The sequence below is a fragment of the Paralichthys olivaceus genome, chromosome 10 (assembly GCF_024713975.1).
Source record: "Paralichthys olivaceus isolate ysfri-2021 chromosome 10, ASM2471397v2, whole genome shotgun sequence".
Taxonomy (NCBI): Eukaryota; Metazoa; Chordata; class Actinopteri; order Pleuronectiformes; family Paralichthyidae; genus Paralichthys; species Paralichthys olivaceus.
The window spans coordinates 8912608-8924867 of record NC_091102.1 but is presented as its reverse complement, the minus strand read 5'-3'; the positions used below and the strand labels follow the sequence as shown (position 1 = coordinate 8924867).

Below are 12260 nucleotides of genomic sequence, written 5' to 3'. Positions count from 1 at the left end.
GCTCGAGTCCTACAACAGCACCCATGGGGTCTATTTCTGACCATCTTGTTAAGTTTACTGTCAGACCATTAAAATCAAGGCAACATCTTCCCATAAAAATGATCTTTTAATACATTTTCATTCCTTATCCCATGTTTCCCTGTTATATACCACGAGGAGATTATGCCACCATCACCATTTAAAAACATGGCCGAAAAAGCAACAGACGGCATCACAGCTACAGATTTATTTCAAAGTCAGGATGAACAGAACATTGGAAATCACTGCATATTTGTCCTCAGCATTGTATTTTGATATACCTTATTTTGCATCCTGAACCCTCCCTGCTTTTCATATAGTGCTTTATTTTATGTTTCTCACAAATATTTTACATTTCATTTAAACTGCTGCGATACTGATAACTGTGATAATTTTGCTCGCTCAAGGTGATACTACATTTTCACACTGTTTCATCTCTGTACGAATATGGAAGTACACAAACTGAGACACAGCAGCTGTCGTCTGATTCCTCAGTGTTAATTCCAAGTATGAGGCTACAAGTCATATAAGACAGCAAAAATGGAACCGTCTTAAGCACCAGATCACCGGGGTTTCTTTATCTGAACATGTGTTGCCTGCGATGATGGAAGCAGACTCAACTCAATGCAAACAAACACACAGTGACCTCGTGGAACCTCAGCTGTGAAATATGCGCACCGTCAAGTTCCTACATGTCACTGGCTGTGGTCTGGACATGAGAGTGCAAGGCCATTTCCTTAAGTGTGCACCCCCCATCCCCCTGCCCCCGCCTCCATCTCATTTCCTCCATACCCAAACAAAAGCAGCTTCTCTGGGAAAAGTGCTCAGCCACTTATGTTTCTGTGCGGAGCCCCAAACTGCATGCAAGCAGGACTCTCTGGCTGCCGGCGTGTCTGTAAACAAGGTAGAGAACACTTCAGCTTAATACAGACCGCATGCATGACATTTGTTTGAATTGCCCAAAAACAGCAAGTCCACAAACAAAGTGCTCACAAGGACATTAACTCGGTTCACCCAAACATCAAGGTCAAGGCCACGAGAATCAGCATGAGATGACGCTTTTATTGCACAGGCAGAGCATTGTTGGTTACCCACCTCCAGCTTTGATGTGGCTGCAGGGTGGGAGCATTTTACCCAGGTGGGTTAGAGCAAGCTCCTTGTTTAGCATGTTGCTCATGGACCTCAGGCTTCAAGCTACAAACCTTCCCCATCAAAGCAGAGTTTAGAGGGAGTAATGGAGAGGGGTGTTTCTCAGGAGGCCCAGAACCAAGCATCATTCTGGATGTGACAGTTTAAAACCTGCAATAAAGGATTATTTGTACACTGTGGAAACAGGATGTGAACACAACATTGACATCATATGGCAAACTTGTTAACAAACCATTACATTTATTTACACATCCGGCAGTTTGCATTTCCAGCTACATGGAACACTTTTGCACTGTTTGACACCACCTGGAGTGGCTTTTAATAGCTGCTCATTGCATCATTTTCAGCAAGTCACCTAGTTTGGTGCAATGGGGTTTAGACTGAACAGCCAAAAATTAAAGCAGTAACAAGGTACAGCCCCAGGGACACTGAAATACCAACACTTCAGACAAGAATCATTGAAAGCAGGGCCTGGTCACACATACACAACTGTATCAGCAGTGAACTGTCACCTCCTGTTCATGACCAATCAGTGCAAGAGAGACGGCGAATCATTTCCTCCCTGCAGCAAATCACAGCGTAGCCCACCGTTCATCCTGGACCTGCAATAGTCACATCACTTTTGTGAACTTGCAACTGTGCCCTTAACCAAGTCCTCTGGCTTTGTAGTTAATATATGTAAAATGGTCAGGGACACACAAGTCCAGCCCTTACAATTAAATAACCCAGCAAGAAATTCAACAAAGACCAGTGTAAAGTCAGAGCATCTCAGGTTTTATTACAGATGTAAGGCTCTAAACAAAGCTCTGCAGTCTTCAGACTCCAGCTTTCATCTGGTTGTTGGGAGGAATCGGTTTTCCCAAGTGGATGCCCACCATCAGCCCAAACTCCTTGGTGGCATGTTTCTCGTGTATCTCGGGCTTCAGCTGGAAACCCTGCCCGTCAAAGGAGTCCAAGGGAATAAAGGAAAGTGGCTCTTCTCCCAGGAGACCTTGAAGTCGTGTGCGCCAAGCATCAAGCAGGGTCTTGCGAGCCTCAGAGGGAATGTGAGAAGGAGCCCAGAAGATCTGAGGGGCCAGAACCTGGAAGCCACAGTAGTGGAGGATACCATTCTGGAGGGGGAGGAAAAAAAAAAACAGCATGTTATTAAAGTTCCTGTCAAGATTTTAATGTTTGATTCAGTTAATTCATGCAGAAATTATACCTGCAGGGGCCACAGTGTGACATTCATGTCTCCATTGATGCCATTAGCACTGAACATGGACTCATGAGATCCAGTGGTGAATGAGAGAATGACTTTCTTGTCCTGTGCAGAAAGCCAACAAATTAAGAAAAGGAAAAACCTAATCCTCAAACTGAAGTACTGTGAGCCTCTTGCTTTGATTTCTCACCTTGAAGATTCCACAGCTGTATCTCTTATCATGAGAGTAGGCAAAGCCCAGCGTGAGCACCCGGTCAAACCAGCCCTTCATGATCGCAGGCACAGTGAACCAGTACATGGGGAACTGAGGACAAGGAGTTCAAGTTTCCTTTTTAATCTAGAGATCTTGAGGGCTTAACACAAAACACATTAACTACCACATTTACCTGAAAGACAATCAGATCTGCCTCAGTGACTTTACGCTGCTCCTCAGTGATGTCGGCAGAGAGCTTTCCCTCCTCCCATGCCCGTTTGGTCTCCTCTGCGTAACGGAAGTGTTCGGCATTCTTAACTTCCCCTGCAGAGACAGAAATAAACACATTTCATGTAGAGCTGACAATCAATTTTAATAGTACATCATTTTTTACTTTGGCAGGAAATTCATCTACCAGTGATGTCTTCAGCAGTAGCAGTAGCCTTAAACTTCATAGCATACAGGTCAGAGACTTCCACCTTGCAGCCCTGAGCAGTTAAAGCCTTCACTGCTGTATCTTTGGCAGCGGCGTTGAATGAGCCGCTGCTCTGATGGGCGTACACGATCAACACCTTCTTTACTGCAGAAGCCAAGATTTACAAATGATAACTATGCATGTCTTCTTGAAACAATTAACACAACCAACAAGAAGAAAACTCACCCATTTTTCAAGCGTTCAGTTAATAACAAGCTTTGCAGTTAACAGAACCAGCAGCTCATTCTGCTGCACAGTGAAGATCCTGTTTTTATGCTCTCATCCTTCACAGGTGCCGTCAGTCAGTAATTAAGATCATCAGCCAATCAGCTGTCATCATGGGATCGTCTCTCAGGAGTCCACTAATCTTTTACTGAAACTGGAAAACATTCTTACACAGTGAAGAATTTATGCTGAGCTAAATGCCAAGAACTTGTAGGGATAATCTGTGTGGCAGCTGCACATTTGGCCGGTTTTGCACATGCAACTCCTTACTTAATGTGTTTCTTATCCTGTTTTAGCCTGAGTCAGAGTCTATGTTTGTCTGAGTCCTACGCACAGTATCTCTGGGTGGATATTTGAGAGCGCGTGTCTGTCTTTTTCCTCCCATGTTTAAAAATTGCCTGCCACTCCTGATGTCTTCCAACCACATGAAGCTCATGTGGTCCCGTGATCCTCTCACTCTACTGTTCCTGGTCTCCAGCTCTGTTTCCCTTTACATTACGTTCCCCCAAATCATGGTCGCCTGTGGTCGAGTCCGCTCACGAATGTTGCCTGTTAAAAAAAAAAAGGGGGGGAGGAGGCTCTGCAATGGGCATCAAAGCCAAACATGAGCTGGCACACATCTGGTACCAGAATCAGGCCTAAGCTCTGTATATGCAGCCACTGTGAGGAAGAGAAGGAGGAGGATGGGGGGGTGATGAACAACTGCTATGCATTAGCACATAGGCGCACATGGATGCAAGGATGCCACATGAGTGAGACATATGGATACGCTTTGTCAGTTATCTTTCTTCCCTCTGTCTCTCCTGGTTTTCACTTACTGAGATTGATTTGAGTTTTAAGGGCTCGTAGGTATTCGTCAAGCCACCGTGTGGATTGTTCACATTTAAAATTATGAGGCAGATTCTTTTTCATCTCTGTGGCCTCTCTGTGTTTTTTTTTTTTTTACGCCATCACCACACTTGTATGTTGGTGTTCTTTGTGCTTCATACCGAGCCCCCGGCTGCATTCCCTCTGTTGTGACACGGAGGGATCATGTGTTTTGCTGGGAGGTATGTTTTCATGGTTTGTGATGTATTGAGCTACATGATCCCAGACTGTTTAGTTGCAACACCGTGCTCACAAACCTTGTTTCACACTTTCCTCCATTCCATGTGGCTGGAATTTGGTGTGTTCTTTACAAGGCCTGTAGTCTGGTTCAAAGGTCGCATTCAGGCTGAACAACATGAAATGAGCCTATCAGCTGCATGCATGTAAGATTCCCTTCACAAATTATCGTTAACAAATAAAACATTGTTTATACAGAGGAATCAAAAAAGATCCAGACACATAATTATTTCATTATGTTTTACATTATAGTCAATGTTGGATGATAAAATATAATCCTACAGTGCCATCATGTGGCCAATTTGAGAAAATACAGTACTTTTTAAAATAAATTGGCAGAATATAGTTGCAACAGTGTCCAGATAAAAATTAAGTAAAATATATTATTAACTGTTAACTAACCTATACCATGGATGGATTCATTAACAAGCCAAAAGGCCAAATCTTTTTTTGAAGTGACCTTTATTCACATTTTTTTATTGGTTCTGTTTAAATCAAAGATCATATTTGTCTTTCCTCCAGAGTCTCTGAGTTGAGTATCAGATCATTACTTACCTGTATTACACGTTTCCTTTGGTTATCTGCTGTGATATGTTTATACAATCATTTGTGGAGTAATGTGTCTTGAAGGTCAGTGTTTATCTGCTCTGGCTCCAGTTTGGACCAGATAGAGACGATTATATCTCTTGTATAAACAAAATGATGCAGTCTAGATGCTACATTTGATTTAAAAATCATTGGAACTGTATTGAAGTGGGTTGTTGGGGCCTTTCTTGCATTAGGCCCTGGCATCTTCTTACCATGCTCCACCCTACCACTAGATGGCGACAGTAACTGGTTTCCCCTCCAGTCAGGAAATGTGTTTGCTGCAGTAAATGGTTTAATCACAGTTTGAAAATCTGCCAGATCACTGGGAGGTCAAGGCCAAAGTGAGCAATAGCCGTCCAGATGGTGAGTCGTGAATTGTGGCTGTGACTTGGCAGAACTGAATCATTGTGAAGCATGTAAACTGCAGCCCAATGTCACTGATCTGATGAGTGGGACGACAGGAAGTAAACACAGCACCAGGATTTACTGTACTTCTTTATACTGCTGGCACACACTCAGCACTGCTGCCTGGCAGAGATGCAGATTATACTAGTTTTTTCTTTGTTTGATGGTGACATCCAGAGAAAGTGTTGCAGAGGCCTCTTTAAAAAGTTTGAGTGTCTTTGCTGAGCATGATCCTTCCTCTGCAGTATCGTAAACAGATCAAATGCAACAATGAATTAAAGGAGAACTTTTTACAGACAATACAGTAACAGAATAGAAAGTAAAAAGTGAAGGAATTGAAGCCGTATTAACATTCAGATTTTTCAAGGTTGAACTAAAGAATATGTTTAAATTTGTATAAAATATACAATATTTGAAATTTTAACTGTATAAACATTGCAACCTTCTCTTTTGTCGTTCTTGTCAACTTAGTTTGAGTATAATTTTAGATGCTCTCTACCGTTGTAGTTTTTACATTTTGATAGGGGCCCTCTCTCTCTTTTTTTATTGTTTTTATTATTCATAACTTTGGTTTGAAAATCAATAGATATATTTCTGCTCTACTTCAACTGAATGCAACATATAATAAATTCTTTCTCTTTCCCTTCTGCCATCTTCAGGATAACAAATAATTTGTGTCTTGTTAATATGTTTATCAGCCTTGTGGGGTTTTCCCTGAAGTAAATGTTCAGCGACCTGTGACAGAATCTAGCAGTAAAACCACAAGTTATATTATTTCTAGAGTGGATGACGGATAAAGCTTGTACACATTCATTTAATGTACTGAGATAAGAGTCTCTGTTTTTAACATAAATGCTTTGAGAGTACAGTGAAAATCTCTCTGTACCTCGGAGGAGGTACACACATGTCCTCTGTACCGTGGTGGAAAATTCCCTTTTAAGTTAGTGAAATAAACAGCAAACTGAAGTTGCTGCTTTTAAGTTTGAAGGTGACAACTCTTGCATCTAAACTAGAACATCAGGCAGGAACTCCTCAGTCAATCTGTCAGGTGTGCAACAAACCCATTCACTCTGCTTTTCCATTTGAGCTTCACTGAATCAATCAGGTTTTGTTAAGGCTCTGTTACTGACTCGTCTCCCTCCTCAGAGCTGCTCATACAGATGGGGATTTTGTGCACAGCCATGAAAAGATAAACTGAGACGAGTTCCACACTGGAATGAAATCTGTATAAAACAGTTGTATGAAGTGCTGTTGTTGTCAATAAACAGGAAACAAGGAGAACAACATATTCTCATTGGGGTTTCCTATAATTTCTTAAAAGCCAAAGGTCAGAATCAATTATTTTAGCTGTGACTTGATTCCCTCACACACAGTGTATTGTGAGATTGGGTTGCCTGTAAATTAGACCATAACTTTGTGCGTTTAATTACCTGTCATACATTGATTAAAACATCCCAGCTTATCATAGCTGAAGGAAATGATTTGGAGATGCAAATTAACCACAAACTATATCACCCTGGGAACTGCAATAAAATGGATAGCTGACAACGTCGAGCTGCCCTTAAATAGATTAAATTTAATGTAAGATATTTATTTATTTATTTCCATGACACAGTATTCATATATAAACAAGATGCCTAAAATTTAAAGCTATGACATTTTTAGCTGATAAACACAATCTCAATGGATCATTTCGATTAACATTTGTGGTCGGACCTTCTCGAAATGAGAGTTTTTGCTGTTCTTTCTACGTCATGTGTTCATTGATTATCTCCAGTCCTATAGTTTCTTGGAATATTTCCCGAAAACGTTGAGGAAAGCATCGGAGCGAGTGTGTTGTCTCACTCTCTCCTTGCAGCTATTACCATGGCGACGACGCTGATTGATTACAGATCTGATTCCAAATCAGAAGAAACTAAATATATGACAGCAGATGGTGAGCAGACAGAGGGGGAATGGGGGGGGGGGGGCTAGAGATCAAATTAAAATCAAGGTACTTCACAGTTTTTGTTTACAGAGTTTGATTTTCACAGAGTCACATGAGGACAGAACATGGACCTGACAGAAGCTAAAGAGATGGAACGTAACTGTGAGTAAACAAACACAACAGGACAACTCAAACTCTTCCCCCATAGAAATGTAGACATAGACTATACCTTAAACATAACGTTTGGAAGAGGGTACTGCAGATTCATTTGATTTACTGGGAATGGAAGTTAAATATTTGTGCATTTTATGTTTGGAGAAAGAGGAGGAGGAGGTGAAGATATGAGGTAGAAGGAGAAGGAGGAGAAGTGAAGGGGAGTCATTAGTGATTCTACTGAAATCAACAAGTTCTGTTTACTGTGGATCCAGGATGGCCAGGTGCTTCATAACAATGCCCATAACTCCCAGATCAGATTAAAGGTTCTGACAGATGTGAATGGATCGGGGGGGTTTTCACCAGGCTGCAGTCAAGACTGAACCTCTACATGCAAGAAAGAGATCCGTCTCCAAACTCTTCAAATGAAACATAGAGGAATAAAATAGGAAAGAAGAATAAATACATCAATTACATGTTTTTTGACTCATTTCAGCACTAGGACCTGACGCTTGTTGACCTCTCACACATCCAACCATCCATTATTCATAACACTTATCCTTCCAGGGTCCTGGGGGGGCAGGTGAGAGGCAGGACACACCCATCATTATCACAGGGCTGGAGACAAACAAGCAGTCCCTCTCACATTCACAGGTGTTGGTGCTTAAGCCACCTAATTGAATCAGGAGGGGGAGCTGCACAGAGGAGAGGAGAGGGGCAGAGGGACGTTGAACGGACAGCTACATGCAGGAAAGTACAAAAACAGACTGGGAAGTATTAAGAGGAAGACGAACCTGTAGCCAGGACATTCTAACTTGAGTTGTTTTTGGAATTCTGTTCAGTTTGATCAGCAATCACTTTCTCCTCTGGGGTGTTTCACGTTTGTTGTTGGATTTGGATTAAGAGAATTACCTGAGTTGCTGTTAACAGAAGAGTAAAACTTCACCTGCTTTTGATCCACCTGCTTTTTTTTAGTTATATTGCACTACCCCGCTCTAGACTGACACCACATGTTGATAGAGACAGTACATGTAATGTTTTATCCAGTTAAAATTGAATTGAATTACTTTAAATGACTTAACATTCCTGACATTCAAATCGAAAAAAAGCTGCAATACGTCCAGAGACACCAAAGAAATGTGAAGCATGTATTCCATCATTATTACTCACTACAACAACACAGAGAAGTCGTTTGCATCCCATGATGCCTCTTTCCTCTCGTGACGAGCAGTGTAGCAGTTCATTCCACATGCAAGAGGTGGTCACGTTAACAACTGGAGAGATTGATAATGACGTCAGCCATATGTCGAGGAACCTTTGCAGTAATCACACGTGATCCAAGACAAGTGTTCACGGTGCCGTTTCTGTCAAAGCCTGAGGCAACGTTTACCCACCGTCAGCACAGAGGTGGAGGCCCTCTGGTGATTTACTCACAGTGATTGTGTTAGTGATGATCAGTGCTGACATTTCGAGAGATGAGGAGGAGGAGAGATGCAAGAGTTGCTGTGGTAACACAACTGACTTTTAATAGCTTTTATGAGAAGGGATAGAACAATCTTATTAAAGGTGGAAATCAATATTTTCTTGCTTGCGCCTCTGTTTCTCACACAGACTCCTTCTTCACATTTCACAGCTTATAACCAAAACTTTGAGTCCCAGCAACATCCAGGCCCATTGTCATTTAAAATCTTTCTTATCATCAGCCCCACCTCCCCTTACACAGATATATGTTTTTAAAACTCGTTTTTTTAAATCTTTATTTAATCAGGCTGTCCCATTGAGATCAAGATCTATTTTCCAAGAGAGGCATGAGAACAAGTAACATTCACAATCAGCAACAAACAATTAACCAGGAGCAACATATTTCAAATAAATCAATAAGAACAGGATTCATAAAAACCATCACATAGTAAAGATTTAAAATCTCCAAAGGGAACAGGAGACTAGTTGGAGGGAAGTTTGTAAATCCTTCCATTCAGAAGGTGCAGAGTAACTGAATCCAGTTGTGCCAATATTGAGTGTGTACATGAGGGATGAGTCTAGTTCCTGGATCTTGTGCTGTATCGACTGGTTGTAATGACCTAGTGTCCCATGAAACGAAGGCTGAGCTGCTTCTGCTTTGTTTCTGTTCTCTAAGTTTAAATGGATAGACCACAACAGATGTTTTAATCTGCTGCTCCACACGAGGCTTTTTATTTCCTTAGGTGATAAGACATTTTACTGTTTCCTTCCTGTTCAGACGCAGGTGCTCACTTATCCCTGCGCATCTCGGTGGAGCTGGTTTCATGGACTCATGAGGCTGCAAATAAGTTTGTAAGATGTCACCTGGGAGTAGAAAGTGAAGGAGGAGAGATAAACACCCTCTCGTTATCCCGCTGTGCGTGTCGTCACTTCGCTGCACTCTTATGGAGAGACGACTGCGTCTTGTTTTGCGCACATCCAGAGTCGAGCTTTGATGGAGGAAACGCACGAAAGAAAACTGCGCACCGTCTGTAAATGAGCTAAGAAATGCGCACCGGACATGGAGGAGGACATGGAGCCGGACTGAACCTGAACTCACGTCCTGTTTGATTTACCTCGAACCAAAAGAAAGAGCATGGAGGCTGATGAGGACACAACTGTTCCTGTTTATCTGATGCAGGTTTATCCTGTGGAATCAGCTGGATCTGATCTTTCAATGTGAAATGTAAGTTCAGATTTCATGTTTTCTTGCACATGAAGGCAAATTGTGATTCGACTCAGTATTGTTGGTTTTATACTGTGTATTGTTTTTGCAGGCTGAGCTGATCGCAGGTTAAATTTTGTAAAAATACATTTTGCCTTGTTTAAATTAGATCAACTTTAAACACTAAACCGACCCGAGCATCTTTTGTGAGTTCACCTGCTCAACAAGTTTTGCGCACATAGATCAATATTATGAGTTCGTAATGTGCCACAAAATATATCCTTAAAACAAATAGAGAAATTCCATCATTTTCACGGATTTATTCATTTCATAAAGCAGAATGTAATGTTTTCTACTCTGGGGCCTTTCTCTCATTTCAATTTAAGTGAAGAAAATTTGGAATTTTTAGATATTCATTTTTGTAATTATGATTTCTTAAAATATGTCGACTTTTTCGGGGTGGGGGGGGGGCTGTGACGTTTTTATTTCAGCACCTCAGACAGCGCCAATGGCAGCCATTCTGCCACAAGGGGGCAGCACCAGTCCCTCATATTTTTGTAAAATTAAGTACAAAAATGTTTTGGGCTTTTTTGCAAACAAAGAAAATAATTCAATGACAAAACTGTAACGAATAAGATAATCCTTTATTAGTCCAACAATGGGAAACAGTACCTAAGTGTCAGGAATATAAAAATATAGAAAATATGAATTTATGACACTAATTTATATAGAGTGTAAAAACAGGGAAGAAATATGTGCAGAAGAACCACATTGTTCATTCAATAATAACCTATTGTCTCGATACGTCTACATCTGCACCAGCTTTATGTTATTATGTTATTTATGTCATACACGTGATGCAATGATCTTTAAATATCGGCTGATTATTATTGATTCGTGTTGAAGGCTCTTAAAGCTGCTGTGTCTCTGCAGGACATTTGTTCAGTGAGGACAGTGATGCTCAGTCCGGACCGTGCGCACCCCGGGGCGCCCTGGGGACACATGGACGCGCAGCAGCAGCAGCACCTTGTCCCGGACGACGTTCACGGTGGCTCCGCGCACGTGCCCGCGCTCAGCAGAGAGGAGAGAAGGCGGAGGAGGCGCGCCACCGCCAAATATCGATCCGCGCACGCCAACAGGGAGCGCGTCCGCGTGGTGGCCTTCAACGTGGCCTTCGCGGAGCTGAGGAAGCTGCTGCCGACGATCCCCCCCGACAAGAGGCTGAGCAAGATCGAGACCCTGAGACTGGCGCTGTGCTACATCTCCTACCTCCACCACGTGCTGAGTGTGTGATCAGCTGGAGGAGGGAGGAGCAGCCATGAAGATACTGATTCAAGATGTGAGGCCACACATACACACTACAGGCACAGTGCATCATGGGATTGTTATAGGAAACTCACATTGACTTTTCTCCATGGTAAAGGAGTAGCTCACCCAAAGATAAAACATCTCTACACCCAGCACTATGATGGAGAGGTGGGTGAAGAGTTGGAGTCCACAGAACACTTTTGGAGTTTCAGGGGGAAACAGCGTTGCAGCTAAATCCAATACAAGGGAAGTAACTGAGGACAAATTCTTCAAACATAAGAAAAAACCCCACAATGCTTCCATACTGCTCCTGTGGTGTCATCCCGACATTCTAATGGACTCAAAACTGCATCATTTACACCAAGTTTTTATCCTAAATGTTTTAAAAACATGGTCTTGATGACAGGCCGATGGACACTTGGAAGTATTTCATGTTATTTTTTCTGTTTCTTTAAGAATCAGCTTGGATTTGATTGGATTTGGCTGCAACACTGTTGAACCCTGAAGCTCCAAAAGTCCCCCCCCCCTTCATTGGTATATAGTGGTGAGTAGATGATGAGTGAATTTTCATCTTTGGGTGAACTATCCCTTTAACAGCTGCAGAACTTTTGAGAGCAGAAACCGGCTGAGAGAGCTGCTGTGTGATATTCAGCCAAACTGAAACACTGCGATGCTCGATGCCTTCTCTTCTGTCTTCTGGTCTCTCTGTTGTGGTTACATTCCTGTTCGCACTAGTTTGTAGATATATTTACTTCAATTATCTTAAATAAAAGATTATAATATAGTCAACTGGTCTTTGTGTGTTTTCACTATATGAATCTACGTTTGAAATGGTAAAAACAGACTGCG

At 41.9% G+C, this 12260-nt stretch overlaps 1 protein-coding gene across 1 annotated transcript; it reads right to left on the bottom strand.

Annotated features, from left to right (window-relative positions):
• Positions 1–1920: 1920 nt before the first annotated feature.
• On the bottom strand, positions 1921–3364 carry LOC109631080 (NAD(P)H dehydrogenase [quinone] 1-like). Its single transcript, XM_020089673.2, has 6 exons — positions 3223–3364; positions 2977–3141; positions 2755–2885; positions 2559–2672; positions 2372–2473; positions 1921–2279 (listed from the first exon to the last, which is right to left on the bottom strand). Exons 1-6 carry the CDS (start codon positions 3224–3226, stop codon positions 1983–1985), a joined length of 813 nt encoding a protein of 270 aa, XP_019945232.1. The 5' UTR covers positions 3227–3364; the 3' UTR covers positions 1921–1982.
• Positions 3365–12260: the final 8896 nt, after the last annotated feature.

What these genes read in the sequence shown, in the direction of transcription:
- LOC109631080 (XM_020089673.2), bottom strand. An exon ending in ACAGCTGTGGAATCTTCAAG is followed by an intron (nt 2,474 to 2,558) that starts GTGAGAAATCAA and finishes CTTTCTGCACAG; the next exon opens with GACAAGAAAGTCATTCTCTC. An exon ending in TCACACTGTGGCCCCTGCAG is followed by an intron (nt 2,280 to 2,371) that starts GTATAATTTCTG and finishes CTCCCCCTCCAG; the next exon opens with AATGGTATCCTCCACTACTG.